The 19,459-nt window shown below is 36.7% G+C and overlaps 1 protein-coding gene across 1 annotated transcript; it reads right to left on the reverse strand.

Moving 5' to 3' along the window:
• Positions 1–5,993: 5,993 nt before the first annotated feature.
• On the reverse strand, positions 5,994–6,974 carry LOC148566439 (uncharacterized). The gene has a single exon (XM_088485704.1). It carries the CDS (start codon positions 6,972–6,974, stop codon positions 5,994–5,996), a length of 981 nt encoding a protein of 326 aa, XP_088341830.1.
• Between the last annotated feature and the right edge of the window lie 12,485 nt (positions 6,975–19,459).

Below are 19,459 nucleotides of genomic sequence, written 5' to 3' on the forward strand. Positions count from 1 at the left end.
CCATGTGGAGACAGATTCTGATCAAGAGAATTTGAACATTGGAAACAATGAAGCAGATCAGAACCTCCACCAGGAAGCCAATGATCAAAATAAGGAAGGCACCTCCGGAATCAAAAATCCGAAGACGAACTCCTCGGAGGGGCGCGAATCAGAAAAGGAAGGACCCCCTCCCGCTAGCGAGCTTATGGGACTAATCCATAGCCGCCTCGAGCAGCTAGAACAGGAGCGGGAACGACAAAGGGAAGCGGAAAGGAGCCTAAAAGAGGAGATGGAGCGACGGAAAGAGTTAGAAAGAAAACTCTTGAAGTTAGAATCCTCCCTCAAAGGGCGGAATTCCCACGACGGTAGAGAAGATTCGCCCCTAGGAGAAAAAGATCCGTTTAGCGAGGACATAATGAGGGCAAAAGTTCCGAGAAACTTTAGAAGCCCCGATATGGACCTCTACGATGGAACCACCGATCCAAAGCATCATCTGAGCAACTTTAAAAGTCGGATGTATCTGACCGACGCATCTGACGCTACGCGATGCAAAGCTTTCCCGACAACCTTGTCAAAAGCTGCGATGAAGTGGTTCGACAGTCTCCCTCCGAGGTCAATTACCAGTTTTGAAGACCTCTCAAGAAAATTCCTGATGAGGTTCTCCATCCAGAAGGACAAAGTAAAACATGCACCAAGCCTCCTGGGAATAAAACAGGAGGTCGGGGAGTCCTTACGAGCCTATATGGAAAGATTCAACAAAGCATGTTTGGAGATTCAGGACCTGCCCACTGAGGCAGTCATCATGGGGCTAGTCAATGGCCTTCGAGAAGGACCTTTCTCACAGTCCATATCAAAAAGACACCCCGCCTCTTTAAATGATGTGCAGGAAAGAGCCGAAAAGTACATCAATATGGAAGAAAACGCTAGGCTAAGAGACCCGAGTTTGCGACTCGGGCACCATCCCTCAACAAAAGAGAGGGAGAGGGAAGCGAAGAAGAAGGAAGAACTCGGCCTTGATAGGCCAAGAAGATATCACTCTTATACTCCATTGAAAGTCCCTGTAGTGGATGTATACAGAGAAATTTGCAATACCGAAAGGCTGCCTCCCCCCAGACCCATTAAGAATAAAAAAGGGGGGAGCCGCGGGGATTACTGTGAGTACCATAAGATATATGGGCACTCTACAAACGACTGTTACGACCTTAAAAATGTGATAGAAAAGCTGGCCAGAGAAGGTCGGCTTGACAGATATCTCATAGAAAGGCCGGACAATCATGGAAAAAGAAAGCGAGATGATATGGACAAAAGAGACCCACCACCGCAAACTCCGGAAAGACATATCCATATGATCTCAGGAGGGTTTGCAGGAGGGGGACTCACGAAATCCTCTCGTAAGAGACACCTCAAGAGAGTGTACCAGGTTGAAGAGGGGTCCTCCGACCTCCCAACCATTTCATTCACAAAGGAAGATGGGCGAGGAATAATCCCTGGGCACGACGACCCAGTGGTAATCACCATGATCCTGGCAAATGCCCATCTACACAGAACACTAGTAGACCAAGGAAGCTCGGCGGACATCCTATTCAAGCCCGCCTTCGACAAGCTAGATTTAGATGAGAAAGAGTTGAGAGCCTACCCCGACACCTTGTACGGATTAGGTGACACGCCAATAAAGCCACTAGGATTCTTGCCCCTCCACACCACCTTTGGAAAGGGGGAGAAATCAAAGACTCTGAGTATAGACTTCATAGTCATCGACGTAGGGTCGGCCTATAACGCTTTAATCGGCAGGACTACCCTTAATCGACTCGGAGCGGTGGTATCGACACCCCACCTTTGCATGAAATTCCCGACCCCAGCAGGGATAGCAACGGTGAGGGGAGATCAGAAGCTGGCAAGAAAGTGCTACAATGAAAGCCTAAACCTGAGAGGAAAAGGCAAAGAAGTTCACACAATAGAGCTCGGTGGAGCAAGGATTAAAGAAGAACTGCGACCCCAGCCCGGAGGAAAAACCGAGGAGATTCAGGTCGGCGAAGAGGAAGGAAAAAATACTCACATAGGAGCCAACCTAAGGGAAACCCTAAGACAAGGGTTGACTAAGCTCCTAAGAGATAACTCCGATCTCTTCGCCTGGAAGGCCTCCGACATGCCTGGGATAGATCCCAAACTCATGTCTCACAAGCTCTCGGTCTACTCGGGGTCCCGACCTGTGCAACAAAGAAGACGCAAGCTCGGCCCAGAACGAGCCCTAGTAATAGAAGAGCAAGTGCAGGCGCTCCTAGAAGCCGGCTTCATCAGAGAAGTTAAATACCCAACATGGATAGCCAATGTAGTGCTAGTCAAAAAACAAAATGGAAAATGGAGAATGTGCGTCGACTATACCGACTTAAATAAGGCATGTCCCAAAGACCCTTATCCACTACCAAGCATTGATGCCCTAGTAGACTCTAGCTCGGGTTATCAATACTTGTCGTTTATGGACGCCTACTCGGGATATAACCAAATCCCGATGTATGAACCAGACCAGGAAAAAACATCATTCATCACGCCCAGAGCTAACTTTTGCTACGTGGTCATGCCATTTGGATTGAAAAATGCAGGGGCCACATATCAGAGGCTGATGAACAAGGTGTTTTCCCCTCACTTAGGAAACTTAATGGAAGTATACGTCGACGATATGTTGGTAAAAACCAAGAAGGAAGTCGACCTCTTGTCCGACCTCTCACAAGTCTTTGACACCATAAGATTGCACGGGATGAGACTAAATCCTGCAAAGTGCGCCTTCGCAGTGGAGGCAGGAAAATTTCTAGGATTCATGCTAACACAAAGAGGGATTGAAGCCAATCCCGACAAGTGTAGAGCTATCCTAGAGATGAAAAGCCCGACTTGTTTGAGAGAGGTCCAACAGCTGAATGGCCGACTAGCAGCCCTCTCCAGATTTTTGGCAGGATCAGCACTAAGATCCCTTCCGCTGTTCTCCCTACTGAGAAAGGGACATCAGTTTGAGTGGACTCCCGAATGCGAGGAGGCGTTCCAGGAGTTCAAGAAGTTTTTGAGCCAGCCTCCAATCTTGACCCGACCTATAGCCGGAAAAGACCTCATCCTATACCTCTCCGTGGCAGACAGGGCTGTCTCAGCAGCCTTGATAAGAGAAGAGGAGGTCAGGCAACACCCAATCTACTTCACCAGTAAAGTTCTACAGGGCCCTGAGCTAAGGTACCACAAATTAGAAAAGTTCGCCTACTCCTTAGTAATAGCCTCTCGAAGGCTACGACCTTACTTTCAGGCTCACACAATAAGAGTCCGCACGAACCAACCCATGAAGCAGATCCTCCAAAAAACAGATATTGCAGGAAGAATGGTACAATGGGCAATAGAGCTCTCCGAGTTCGACTTAAAGTATGAAACTCGGACGGCGATTAAAGCCCAGTGCCTCGCCGACTTCGTTGCTGAATATGCAGGGGATCAAGAGGACAAACCGACTACCTGGGAACTCTATGTGGATGGATCCTCCAATAAAGCAGGAAGCGGCGCAGGCATAATATTGGTAGACGAAAGGGGAACCCAGATAGAAGTTTCCCTCAAGTTCGAATTCCCAGCTTCAAATAATCAGGCCGAATACGAAGCCTTGATCGCAGGATTGAAGCTGGCTGAAGAAGTCGGTGCTACGAAAGTGATGGTATACAGCGACTCCCAAGTGGTGACCTCTCAAATAAGTGGGGAGTACCAGGCAAAAGACCCAACTATGAAAAGGTACTTGGAGAAAGCCTTGGAGCTCTTGGGGCGCTTTGCAGAAACCGAGGTGAAGCACATAACTCGGGATCTAAACAGCAGAGCAGACGCCCTATCCAAGCTAGCAAGTACCAAGCCAGGTAGAAATAACAAAAGCCTGATTCAAGAGACTCTCCAGGAACCTTCAGTGGTAAAAATGGAAGACACACTAGAAGTCCTTGAAGTGGTCGGATTGAACCTCGGATGGATGAACCCCTTAGTCGAATACCTAAAATTCGACATCCTCCCTAAGGAGGAAAAAGAAGCCCAAAAAATCCGAAGGGAAGCACAACACTATACCTTGGTGAAAAATGTTCTCTATAGAAGGGGGATATCAACACCATTGATAAAGTGTGTGCCGACCTCAAAAACCACCGAGGTGTTGGAAGAGGTACATAGTGGAATCTGCGGGAATCATCTCGGAGCCAGGTCATTGGCCAGGAAAGTGATCCGAGCAGGATTTTACTGGTCAACCTTACAGAAAGATGCCACAGAATTTGCGAAAAAGTGCCAGCCATGTCAAATGCATGCAAATTTCCACGTGGCTCCCCCAGAAGAGCTCATTAGTATCACTTCTCCATGGCCCTTTGCAAAATGGGGAATGGATTTGTTAGGTCCTTTTCCCCAGGCGCCAGGACAAGTCAAATACCTAATAATGGGAATAGATTACTTCACAAAGTGGATAGAAGCAGAACCACTGGCCACCATCACTGCACAAAGAAGTCGGAGGTTCCTCTACAAAAATATCATCACAAGGTATGGGATACCTTACTCCATCACTACAGATAATGGGACCCAGTTCACGGACTCCACCTTTAGAAGCCTGGTAGCCAGCATGAAAATAAAACACCAGTTCACCTCGGTGGAACACCCACAAGCCAATGGGCAAGCTGAAGCAGCCAACAAAGTCATACTGGCCGGACTGAAGAAAAGATTACAAGATGCGAAAGGAGCTTGGGCTGAAGAGCTCCAGCAAGTACTATGGGCTTACAGAACAACCCCCCAATCCGCCACTGGAGAAACACCCTTCCGACTAGTCTATGGCGTAGAAGCCATGATCCCAATAGAGGTCAATGAGCAAAGCCCGAGAGTGATTTTCCACGATGAGATCAGGAATATACAGGGGCACAAAGAAGAACTCGACTTGCTCCCTGAAGTCCGAGAAGAAGCTCAGATAAGAGAAGCAGCGTTGAAACAAAGGATGACTACAAGGTACAACAAAAAAGTCATTCGAAGGAGTTTCACCCCTGACAACTTAGTCTTAATCAGAAACGACATTGGAATCAACAAATCGGGGGAGGGAAAACTCGCTGCTAATTGGAAAGGACCATACAAAGTCAAGGAGGTCTTAGGAAAAGGCTATTATAAGGTGACCGACTTAGGCGGAACCGAGTTACCAAGGTCATGGCATGCTTGTAATATGAAAAGGTACTACAGCTAAAAGCGAACTCTACTCCCTGATGTACTCTTTTCCCAGCTTCATGATTTTTTCCCAGAATCAAAGGGTTTTTTCTGGAGAAGGGTTTTTAACGAGGCATCATAGTAGGGGCTAAGGGAAATAAATTATCAAAAGCCCTTAGTAGCAATAAGGTACCCCCTCAATTAATAAAGATCTTTTTCATTTTAAATATCTCTTTTAAATTCCCCTTTTATTTTCCTTCTACGAAACGCACCGATTTCGACAAAACGTGAAAGTCCCATGAACCGACCTAGATGGTCGTCAGGATAAAACGACGAGGTACAAGTCGGTGTAAAGAGGCTATAGAAGTCGATCATGATAAACTCGGAAGCAATCCGACTCATAAGTCGGAAAACGAAGCCGAGTAAAGTTAAAATGAATCGCAAAAGTAGCCTAAGTCACGAAAAACTCAATAAAACAAAATTGAGTACTAGGAATAACAAAAAGAGATAAGGAAAAACTACGAAAAAATAGTAAGGCTGCCTTGAGAATCAAGGAAATTCAGAAAAGCAGGCAAGCCCCTAAGAAAAGGTTTTTCCTAGAAAAGATCAAAGAGTCAAAAGAACCGCGAACAGAAAAAGCATGCGCACATAAGGTAACTCAAAACCCTTATCCAAAAAGGGTACTTATTTTTTAACCTACAAAACCCTTATTAAAGGGTATTATAAAGTGTTTCGTTTACGGCCCTAAAAGGCCAAAAAATTGTTCAAAACACCAAACAAATAAATAAAGAGTTTAAAAAAGAGGGGCCCACAGGCCGGGCCCCAATAGCCAAAATCACTTTTCAAAGAGGATCACCACCAACAGAGTCAGGGGGAACGCCAGGAGCAGGAGTTGAAGAGGAAGTCGGGAGGATGGTAGAGGAACTCGGAGCGTCCTTAGAGCGAGGAGGGGACTCTACGATCCTCTGCCCCCGAGTCTTTAAATCAGACTCAGACTCCACTATGGGGACAGGATGATCCACGATGGCACCATCAACAACAATCTTATCAGGGTCCAAAGGAGAAAGGTCCAAGTCAGGAGCAATAACTCCGACCTGTTCCTTGAAGATCCTCCAGGCCTCATCAGCACCATCCGCAATAGAGTCCTCCAACTCGGTGTAGGCCTTCCGAGCATTCAGCAAGTCGTTCTTTACAGACACAAGATCAGCAAACAAACTGTTGTAGCTGGCTTGCGCTGCCTTCCTCAAATCCATCTCCATGTTGCATCGGGCCTGCAATTCCTTCCCTTTCTCTCTGAGACTGTCACTTTCCTCCGTCAGTTTGGCGACTTTCCCCTCCAACTCCCTCTCATGCTCCTGATATATACGAAGCCTACCCTCCAGCTCCTCGACCCTCGAGGTCGTCCCTAAAGAGCTGATGGGAGTCTTCTCAAATATATCCAAGAGTTTGCCACAAACCCCTGCCGTCTTGAGACTCTCCTCAACCACAGTAGTGAGGTAATGCCGAACAGAAACATCATCCATACTCATGCGAGCATGAGGATAGATGTTCTTTCGGACGAACGCAAGAGCGTCCGCCTCACCAGAAGCGCCAGACTCTAAGGTCTTGCGCTTCTTTGGCTCTGGTTCAGGAGTAGGTCGGACGGGAGGGGGCGGCAGAGAGGAAGCAGAGGAAGAAATTACAATAGGTTGAGAGGAAGTCCCGACGTTCCGAGGAGGAGGAGGGGGAGAGACAACCGTCCTAACACCTCCAGACCTGGCTCGAGACTTTGCCTTGGCTTCCTGAACCCTCTGGTAAGACTCTTGAGCATTTTTCTTTGCCATCTCTGCAAAAAACAAATAATAGCTAAAATCAGACAAAGTCGGTAAAGGAAATCGCAAGTCGGAAATAAGCAAGAAGTGCAAAAAGCTACCTAATTGTGGCTGGACAAAGGCCGGCGACCCCTGGAGAAATTTTTTAGTATCCAAGTATGGGGCCCTCCCCCACACTTCTCGGAGGAACCCCACAATGGCTGCCTCGACCTCATTTAGGTCATCTAGACCATATTTCTCGCAGGGGGAGGCCTCCAGCCAATATAAAGGAAATCGGGGAGAGGAATGTTCATCCAGGAAAAAGGGGTGGTGACCCTCTACAGCTTGCACTTTGAAAAAGTAGTTCTTGAAGTCGTGAAAGGATTCGTCAAAAAGGGTAAAAAGCCTCCGACCTTGAATGGCTCGAAAGGACACCCACTGTTGCTTATTATTTAGCCCACTGAAGGGTTTGGTCATATGGAAAAGGTAAAAGAAAATCCTTAGAGAAGTCGGAAACTCTAGAGCCTGGCTGATAAATTGATAAATTTTTAGAAAACCCCAAGAGTTGGGGTGAAGCTGGGTGGGAGCCACCCGGCAGTGACGCAATACAGACATTTCAAACTCTGAAAAAGGGAGGAAAACGCCCAAACGAGTGACCATACTCTCATACATAAAAAAGAAATGAGGGGCCGTCTCGTCAGCCCTCCCGAAACAAACCCGGTCTTCTGGACCCGGGACTACCAACTCGTACTTGGGCTCATCTTCTTCCGAAGTACAAATTCTATAGTGAGTACGAAGGTGGGTGATAAATTCAGTGTCAACGGAGGGCTCCTCCCCTAGAACCGTAACGTCTACCCACTGGGAGAGAGCATCTACGGAAGCCATTTTCTTTTCTTAAAAAAGGGGGTGACAAGAAACCTACAAAAGAAAAGAAAAATCAACACACGGTCTCTAAGGGAAGGGGCACGGAACTAAGGCCTACAAACCAAATCTACCTACAAGATAAAGGCACGCAAATAGAAGACACGTCACAGAAGGGAAAAACTAACCTTTGAGTCTGAAATCAAGACAGGAGGAAGTAAGAACCTTCGAAATGCAACAATACAGCACGAACAAATGCAAGGGAAATTTGAAAGATTGCAGAAACGAAACAACGAAAGAGAGGGAAAGTATTTATAAAGACGTTAGGGGCATAATGGTAAAACTGAGGTAACTTTTAGTAAAAGTGCACCGTTACCAAGGCCATTAAATCCCTACGCATACCCAACGGACACGACGATTGATTAGACGTAACCGTCAGAACCGAAAGGTCTAAGAAAAATCACGTCGGTTCTTAACCATCACGTCGGTCCTCTTACAAATCGGCTACGACCCCGAGTTGAATACTCGAACCCAAATCCTAAAAAGAAATTGGGCTCGAGTAGGGGCACTGTTCATACCCTGGCCCAATAATAAAGGTCCAGGATCCAAGCGAAAGGCCCGGCCCAAAGGGTTGGTCCTCACCCAGTACCAGCCTTCACCCCCAGAAGTCGGTACAGGGCACGACCTGCTCCAAGGAAGTCGGGAACGAGGGTTAGCTGGCAGATAAGCACTCACTTGAATGAGTAACTGTCCCTAGAATCTCTCTAACCCCTTCCACGAGCCATATCTTAACTTCCCTAAGATAAAGGGACGGTTAACACCCTAGAAAGGTGGCACTACTTCAGCGGTGGTTATTGGTTCACCACCATAAATACCCTGACATCCCTCAGGTATCACTAAGTCCAATACATTCTAAACTTGCTTACACCCTTGCTAACTTAGGCATCGGAGTGTCTTTGCAGGTACCACCCCCCATTCTTTTACACGTACAAGTCGGACGGAGGAACACCGAGTTTCAGGCAAACGCGATAGTCTCCTCCCTCACACGTTTGGGCCTACCAACGTCATCCGGCCCACCAATCTCTGGTTACCCACCGTAACAATAATATTTAAAAATATAGATTAAAATTATATTATTAAATTACTTAACTAAAAAAATTTGATTGATGACTAAAAATAATGACTAAAATAATAAATTTTGTTAATTTGTAAATTTTTTTCTTTGTTTTATTCATTAGAAAAAACATGAAATGTACAACTTTTTTGCTGGTTCAAGGTGGTATGTAGGAGAGAGAATAATTTCTTCCTCATATGATTTAGTTTGACCAACATGCAGGGCGGGATGTATTAGGAGTGAAAACAGGTTCGGTCAGGTTTTATTTTTAACAGGTCTGGCTTATTTATAAAAAATTTTAATCTTTTAAAGTATTTAAAATATACAAAAATATTTATAATAAAATATAATAAATTTAAAATATTTCATAATTTTGTTAATAATAAAAAATTATTTATATATTTAATTATATTTTAACAGATTTAGGCAGACCTGACAAGTAAATAAGACTAATTAGTGAATCTGGATTAACATATTAAGGCTTTTAAAAGAGCGTGAGCCTGTACCTCTTTTATAAGGTCAGGCCAAACACAAGTCAGACTATAAGTCCTTGACAGGTCGTCTGACCTTTTTCCACCTCTAGATATATTTGTTAGGTTATGGGGATAAGTGTCTAAACTTCAATTTAAATTTTTGAATAATAATAATAATAATAATTTATTCTCATTAAATTATTAAATTTGAGTCTATTAGAAATTTTTTTCTATTTTAATATATATAAGAATACATTTGATTATGTTGATACTTAAAAAATTATTTATTTTTTTTAAATATAAAACTCAGAATAATAAAATTTTAAAATATACGTTAATATTTAAATTATTAAAGTATAAAAGGTATTTTCGCAATTGAGACATTTTTTTGTAGGTCTGATATCTTTTAAGTTTGCATTTATGACTTTAGAAAAAATATATGTAATATTTAAAAAATATTTGAGCAATTATATTTTTTTTTATTATTAATCATCAAAATTTAATTTGTGATATATAGCCTACCAATTTACTCTCCTTGGGAGGTTGGTAAATGTTGACCAATTGTAGCTTGGAGAGGAAGAGGGAAATTAAAGAAGCTGCGTTGTTTGACTCTTGATTAACATCCTAGCTAGTTGCATATATAGGAGGCTATTTCCCAAATGAGGTACCAACCAACTCACATAAGCCAGGGAGTAGTTTGGAAATAACTTAGAATCATATTGATGAAGTCGAAAACACTGTACAAATTTTAAATTATAATTCGGCTAAATAGACAATTTTCGTGAATAATGAATTATATTTTTAATTTACAGAAGGTAAAAAAAAAAGTCAATTATAAATTACTTTTTTAAAATTATACTTTTATCTTTTACATTTTATTATTCACCTTCTAACATTTTTATCGTCGCATATCTATTTTCAAATCCTCACTGCACCGTCGGTCCCTCTTTCACCAGCCAATCTAAGTGTCGTGGAGCCTTTTCTCCATCAAGCCGTTGGTTTAAAATGAAAATAATCATTCACATACCTAGTAAAATGAGTATTCGTCAAATTTCATTGTATCTACTTAAATTCAATCTAAACTAAATAAATATCCACTTTAAAATGAAAAATAACCTCCACATACCTAATAAAATAAACATCCAACAAATTTCATTATACCTAATTAAATCCAATCCGAATTAAATAAACATTCACTTTAGAATGAAAAATAATCATCTGCATACCTAGTGAAATGAACAACAATTCAAAGAGAAAAGAGGACGTGAACAACAATTATCTATCACCGTGAATATCACCAGTGACAGATAGATTCAGAAATTTTGACAGTGGGAACAAAATATATATAAAATAATTATTATTATTTGAGTTTCGCTAACATGTGTTTTAAGGACACATGACAAGTTTACCATTAATTGAAAGTTTTAAAATTTTTCATTTAATAACTGCAAAATAAATATATTAAAAACTTAAATTTTTTGTATTTTCAATAAAAATATTCTCAATTTATAATTTTAATATGTGTCTTTAGGACACAAAATAGAAAAACTCTAATAATTTTTTGAATAAAAATATTATATATGCATAAAAATCAGCTATCAAATTATTCATTAATCATTATGTATTTATGTATAAATATATTTATTGTTTAATTCATTTTCAATGTGTATTTTGTATTTCAATATATATTCTATATGGATAATTACTTTTTATGTACATATAACATAATTATTGTTATAATTATATTTTGTTATTCTAAAATATGATTAGTCTTTAAAATATATAATTTATAAATTAAAACACTAAAATAGTAATTTAAATAATAATATATAATTTAAAATTTTATTTTTTAGGTTTTATATTTTTGAAAAAATTGAGTAATCTTTTTTTTAACAATACAATCAAAATGTCTCTCTTTCTATATATATATATCACTAAATAATTATTTAAAAATCAAAAGCCAACTCTCAGCGATATTTATAGTTAAAAAAATTCTTTCAATTAATGTAGATATTACAAAAAAACTAAAACTAATTTTAAAAAAAGATAGATAGTCTATTGAAAAAGATAAATAGGCTAACAAATTTGTTAGTTAAGTGTTGGCCAAATTTTAATAAAAATGCTAATCCCTAAATTTTAATAAATGGTTTATTGAAAAAAAGTCACATGTTGTTTTCTAACATTAGTGCACTAATGACAAAAATTATTTCAGGCAAAATTTAGAAGATTATCTATTATTGTTATGGGATTGTTCTTCTCTCTAACTACACCAGTGGAAATTGCAATCCGCATAAGGATCTCTAATGTTTATGATGATAATAGTCCAACTGCTCTTGTTGTGGAAGGAATTTTTAACGCAGCTTCAATTGGGATCCTAATCTATATAGCACTTGTAGATCTTCTTGTTGCTGATTTTATGAATCAAGAATGCAGAAAAATAGTAGACTTCAAATAGGGGCAAATGTTTCTCTTCTTTTAGGAGCTGGTTTTATGTCTCTTATTGCTAAGTGGGCATAAAGCACTATAAGAAAAAGCGTTTTTTTCGATGCCAAAAATTGACGGTTATTTCTGCCGTTGATATTTTTCGACACTTTACTGTCGATATTATTAAAAAAATAATTAAAATCAAATATTAAAATCGACAGCAAGTCATCGATTTTTTTTATCATACATTGACATTTCTCCTATTATCGTCACATTGTCGACGAACAAGTAGTTGAAAATACTTTTACTTTAAAATCGACGAACCTGGTGTCGATTTTGTTATTTAAAATTTCGACAACTGCTACCGTCGATAAATTTAAACAGTCTAGATCACTTACTCAAAGTAAATGAACGGTGTATATTTAAAATATAAAATAGACCCTTAAGGTGTTGCTTTTTTTAAAATTAAAATCGACAAATATGCCGTCGATTTTTAACACTAAAAACTTAAATACCTGCACCACTTTCCGCGTCCAAATTTCAGACACCCAATTTCTCCAAATTTCCCATTTCATCCCCATATTCCCCAATCACCAGAAACACAATTCCCCTAGTTCTACCCTAAATTCACGGTTGCGCCACCGTCATTCTCTGCTCCATTGTCACTCCGTCACGGTTGCGCCACCGTCGCGTTCTGTTCCTGCCATGCCTCTGTCGCTCCTCTTGCTCGCGCCGCCGTCGCTCCGCTGATGCCGTGCTGCCGTCGCTCCTTTTTTCTGTTGTCGCCGTTGCTCCTCCTACTTTGGTCCTTCTCTATTCTCTCCTACGCATCTTCTCTTTCTCAATCAAGCTCACAAAAATTAGGTATCTTTTTCTCTTAGTGTTAGTGAACTCAATGGAGCTCAATATAGCAGTGTTAATTGATCTATAATAGTTCCTAGTAAAAGATTAGGGGGATTAATTTCTAATGGAGGAGTTACTTTATATGTTCATACAGTTTTGAGAATCCACTTTGTTTTAATTTTATAAGAAAGGTCTGTATTATCATATGATTACCATTGTGTTCTTAATTTCTTATGGTGGAAAGTTAGAGCATTTGTTTTTGTGCAAATTTGATTCATTCTTTGAGCTATCAAGTGTTTTTTCTTTAGTCTGACAATTTAGCCAATTTACATATTGTGCTTAGGTACAAATTAAAGAAGAGTTTCAGTCATAAATTATATGGTGAAGTATGGTTAACTTTTCATTGAAATTGTAATGAAGGGATTAATGCTGCAGAAATAAGCATCAATGACAATAATAGAAATGATAGCTCAAACACCAATGATTGCCATGATGCTTCCACTAACTATACTCTGTACATTTTAAATGGTGGTAACTTTAAGCAAAAAGTCACTGGTTTTGATGGTTTGAATGCATTAAGATTTCTTTAATTGTCAATATACTCATAGGAAGCTGGTAGTGGTTGGTGGTCCTCAGTATTCCTATTTTATATAATTTATTATTTTCAAGTATTTTCCATGATCAGTACTTTTTCTTGAGTGATCAAATAAAGACAAATTAAGGTACCACTTCAATCCTTAATAGCCGAATCTAATAGAGTAATATTTTATATAATTTATTATTTTTAAGTATTTAATTGTTTACTATTTTTCAAATAAAAAAGTAATTAAAAAATAGAAATATTAAAATCGACGATAGCGTTGTCGCTTTTTAAATTTAAAATAGACAAAAAAAAAAAAACAAAATACAGACAAAGAATTTGTCGATATCTAAATAATTAAATCGACGGCTTTTTTGTCGATTTTATTGAATCAAATATCGACAAAACTGTTGTCGATTTTATATAATAATATCGACGGTAAGATTGTCGATTTTATTAAGTAGGCAAAATTTTTTAACTCATATTATAGACGAAAAGACTGTCGATTTTAATAGATTATTATCGACAGCTTGGCAAGCCGTCGATTTTATTGAACTTTTGAAAAATTGACAAGTTTAATAACGACCATTTCTGCCGTCGATTTTCCGTCGATTTTTAATATTATCGACAACTTGGCCGTCGATATTAACGATGTTTCTTGTAGTGAAGCTAATTAAATTGCATTCTTCTCCATAAAAACTTTGGCTTTTTATGGTTTTAGGTTTTTCTTTCTTCCATTCATAAATTCTCGCATTTATAACGTTGGATTAATTAATTAATTAGTTTTTGTAGCACAACTTCTCGATTCATATAGTGTGAGAGACTTATAAAAATGTTGGAAATCCTTTTTTTTTATAGAAAAATATTAGAAGACCAATAAAATTTATTATTTTTGACTATTAATTAATTAATAATATTTAAAAATATAAACTAAAAATATATTATTAAATTATTTAACTAAAAAAGTTTGACTCCTGCAAACTTTTTTCTTTGTTAAAAAAACATGAAATGCACAACTTTTTTGTTGGTTCAAGGTGGTATGTAGGAGAGAGAATAATTTCTTTATCATGATTTAACCAACATGCAGGGAGGGATGTATTTGTTAGGTTATGGGGATAAGTGTCTAAATTTCAATTTAAATTTTTGAATAATAATAATAATAATTTAGAATCATATTGATGAAGTCGAAAACACTGTACAAATTTTAAATCACAACTCTATTAGGTAGACAACAGAAATCTGAATAACGTGAATCATAGCTACATTTTTTAGTTTTTACTCACAAAAAGTAAAAAACAGTCAATCATAAATTACTTTTTTAAAAATTCTACGTTTACTTTTTACACTTTAATATTGACCTTCTAATTTTTTTATTGCCGCATACCTATCTTCAAATTCTCATTGGCTGTTGGTCGCTCCTTCACCAGCCAGCCTCAGTGCCGCCGAATTTTTTCTCCATCAAGCCGTTAATTTAGAATGAAAAATAACTATCCACATATCTAATAAAATGAACATCCATAAAATTTTATTATATCTACTTAAATTCAATCCAAACTAAATAAATATCCACTTTAGAATGAATATTGGATTTTTAATCAATTCTTTGTTTTTTTACTAAATATATTGATCTTTAATATTTTCCATTTATTATATGTATCCCATTTGAAAATAAGAAAAAATAGTAGCCCAATTTGCATGTTATCCTTTTAAAATCTCAACCATTCTTCTAAAACATAATATAAAATGGAGAGATAAGTTATCTATTTAAAAAGAAGTATTTAAAGATGAGTTATATTTATCATGGTTATTCAAAACTTTCCTTTTGATTTCAAATATTAACGTAAAGGATATTCTGTTATTTGTTATTTATTAATCTTCTGCGAATTTAAACTTTATTTAATGATTTGTCGTTAACCAATAAAATAGCATATACAAAATAGATACAAATTTTAACACTTTTTACTTAAGCGTAAAAGTATTGATCACCCACGTTGGTTATTTTATTATTATAATATAAATGCTACAAATTATTAAGCGTACAACATATACTAAATCTCTGCTAATTTAATTTAAAGAGTTATACATCAATAATAAATGCAATCTTTATTTCCTCTTTTATCTTTAATTTGATATAAGATTTTCTCTTTTATCTTTCAATTCATTTACTTTAAATTTAAAATATGTATTAAATCAATGAATTAGAATATGTATTAAATCAATGAATTAGATTTGAAATTTAAGTAATTATAGAATATTTTCATTGCAAAAAAAAACCATAAATTATTTAAAAAAAATCTGATTACAGAATTTTGAACGTCTAAAGCGAAAAGTAAAAAGAAATAAATGCTTTATTGAAAAAGAGTCACATATTATTTTCTAAAATTCGTGCGCTAATAATAAAAATTATTTCAGACAAAATTTAAAAGGCTATTTATCATAATTATGAGATTGTTCTTCTCTCTGACTATACCAGTAAAAATTACAATCGGTAGAAAGATCTCTAATATTTATGATGATAACAATCTAATTGCCCTTACTCGTAGACCTTCTTGATTTTATGAATCCAAGAATACAGAAAAATAGTAGACTTTAAATTAGAATAATTATTTGATATTAATTTATAATTTGACAAATAAAAATTTTATTGGATTAATTTAGTCCTAAATTACTATTTTAATCCCATATTTTAATATAATAAATTAATTTAAAAATATGTATAAAAGTAATAATAACAAATTACAAATAAAATGGAGAAAAGAAATTGAAAGTGTATGTTGTTATTGTTAGCACTATAGGTTTAATAGAGAACGCAAATTTGAAGAAGGTAGAAATAGGAAGGAACGAAAATTTGCTGAATAAATGATCATTTGTATCCATAAAAGATGAAAACACTGATATATGTACCCATAAACTAAATTTGTACCTATGCAAGATGTTTTCCATGTGACAAAAGTACCCTACGTAGCACTCCAACATTCCAAAGATAAGATACTTTTGTCACACGGAAAACATCTTGTATGGTACAAATTTAGTTTCGTGAGTACATATGTCAGCATTTTTATCTTTCATGGGTACAAATGGTCATTTATTCAAAATTTGCTCCTCTCTGTCCGCGTCTGAATTGCAATGTCGTCATTAACTTTCTGGGCTTATCACTACTCTGTTCTTACTCCATTCGTCTCGAACTCGCAAGCATCTGTTCCATCACTCTCTCTGTTTCAGGGTTCTCTATTTCAAGGCTCTGTTCTCTGGGTGCTGCATCCATGCCGCATTCTATTATCCAATGTCAGTAGCTTTCTTAGCCTCTCGGCCTTGCACTGCCATCGTACCGAACCTCTATTGCACCAAATTTCCGTCGCACCCGTTCTTGACTTTTTTTCATGTGTTGTTCGTGTGGCTCCCTTCCGAACTCTAATATGCGTTTCTCATTCATAGAAAGCACAATTGCTTGCTTAGAAGAAACATTATATATATTAGTTGTTGCATTTCTTTTTTCGTTCTCATTAATGTCGTGTAGGTAACCATAATTTCCTTTCTCTCCTTTTCATTGACTTTGATCGCTGTTTTTTTATTCTAATTTCTATGTTCTATTTTCTTTCATTCACTTCCATGGCTAATTCTAAATAAGACATAGCGATTAGTTTCTATTTCGATTTACTTGTTCTATTTTTTATTTTCTGTTCTTCTTTTGTGGCTTTAGTGTGCTTCTCAAATTAATTACATTGGCTTAACTCTGAAACTTCCTTTACCATTTGACAATTATTGAGAATGAGGTTGAGGCTTTACTTGATTTGTACAAAAACCTAAGTAGTGCAGTTATTTATATATAATCCTTGTTTTATAAACCTAAATATTTCAACAGCTTCTATACCTAAACGCATCTGATTGTCCATATAAAAGTTCAGTTAACTTTCTTATCAATTTTTTTTTTATGAAACTTTGAATGGTATTTGAAATATGAATTTTAACACTAAAATCAATTTACCAAGTGTCATAATATATTTTAACAAAATTAAATTTAAAACATACTGAAAGAATAAGATCATAAATGTTAGTATCTTTCTTCTCAAGTCAAGCCTTAAACTTTGGACACTCTTTTTTTATGTGTCTTTTTTTTTTTTGCAAAAAAAATATCGTACACTTTCTTTCTTCATAAGATGGGATGTAATACCCTTTCTTTTCTTCTTATGAGCTTACTTCTTACCGCCCTCATTTTTTGTTAAGAGGGCACTTTCACCAAGTTTTTAAACTAGTCTTCTTTCTTCTTGCACACATATCACCAGTAATTCATTAATGGACCATTTTTTTTGTGTGTTATAAGAAATCTTAAATCGTTCGTATTGAATAGGAAGGGAATTTAAAATAAGATGCATCAGAAAATGAGTTAGAGATCTCAATCTCTAAAGCTTTCAATTATGCTACTATGTCTCTCAATTTCATAATGTGTTCACGCATATCCCTTACACCAATAAACTTCATAGATGACAATTATGCAATTAGGGTACTTGCAAGTGCCTTATTAAAAGACTCAATCTATACATCAATAGTCTTCATGTGATCCTTGACATTTTTGCAATTAGGAATCGAATCACAGATATTAATTGAAATACGAGAATTAATAAACATTATATTTAAACGGTTGGATTTCTTCCACTGTTCGTATAATACTATCTTGGCCCGAGTACTGGCATCAGTGGGTGTCGAATATTTCTATTTACAAAGTTTATAGTCAAGGTCTACACACCTTAAGTGAAAGAGAATCTTATCTTTTCATTTCTTATAGTTTTACACATGTATCTAATTACATAATTTATATTAACAAAATAGTCCAGCTACACATCCAAGTGTTTTTGGTAATCAAATCCAACCAAGTTGGCCCAAACTCAACAAAAACCACTTTTATCACACCAGCATGTATCACACGTGTGTTTTAATAACGCAACTTCTTCGTTCTTCGTCTTCTCCTTCTATTTCTCCATTTCTTTCTCCTCCTCCTCCTCCTTCTTTCAAATTCGTGCACGTAGGTTCTTCTTCTCTTTCGTTATCGTAATGACCAACAACACTAATATTTTGCTAACCAAAACTAACATTTTGACTTAAATTTGAATTTATATAATGGACAATTTCGGTTCATTTAGTATTATACAGTGGTTTTGCTTTGATAATATTTTCAGTTCGTTCTAGACGCAGGTGTTTCTGAATTCGAATTTATATAATGGACAAATGTTTGGTTCATTTGGTATTATACAATGGTTTCACTATGATAATATTTTCGGTTCATTCTAGACGTAGGTATTTCTGAATTCGAATTTATATAATGGACAAATGTTCGATTCATTTGGTATTATACAGTGGTTTCGCTTTAATAATATTTTCGATTCATTTGCAGTTTAGGTGTATTGTTGATGAATAATTTGTCCGAGTGGTTGGAATGGCTTTCAAGAAAAATTGAATTGAATGGAATGAAATCTAATACAATTGAATAAAGTGATAATAAATAATTTTATTTTTTTGTTAAAAAAAGACTCAATTATTAACAAAAACACATCGAATTCATTTCTAGATCCAAATGATTCTCAATTAAACTAAAAAATAAACCGAAATTATTTAAGGAATAAAAAATTTGGTCAACACTTATCACCAGCATCAAGTGAACCTCAGTTAACACACAAATGAACCAAAATAAATTTTTTTTGAAAGTAGAGCTTAACACATGAAGTGGAGCATAGTCAAAACTGAAAAATAAAGACCGAACCAAAATAAATTAAGAAATGAACTTAAATTATTTAATAATGGCAGCAAAGAAAATCAGAACTAATACAGATGTTTGCAAAATGTTTGTATTATTGGTGATGACGATAACGAAAAAAGAGGAAAAGAAGAAGAAGGAGGAGGAGAAGAAGAAGAACCTGCGCGAATTTGGAAGAAGAAAAAGAAGAAAGACAAAGAGGTGGATAAGGAGAAGGAGAAGGAAATGGAGAAAGAAACAGAGAAGGAGAAGGAGCCCGTGATTTGAAAAGTTATTATAACAACTTGATTAGACTTGGTTAAGTATTTTGCTTTAATATAGAGCTTTATTCTTAGCAAAAATAATTACTTTTTATATTGATTACGTGAATAGTTAGTCATTCAAAAAAATAGATATAATTAAATAATTATATAAAATATTTTACACTATCAATACATCAACATTAAATTATACGTTTCTATGTGTGTGTGTTTG

This window comes from Arachis ipaensis, chromosome B4 (assembly GCF_059453495.1).
Source record: "Arachis ipaensis isolate K30076 ecotype BB chromosome B4, ASM5945349v1, whole genome shotgun sequence".
Taxonomy (NCBI): Eukaryota; Viridiplantae; Streptophyta; class Magnoliopsida; order Fabales; family Fabaceae; genus Arachis; species Arachis ipaensis.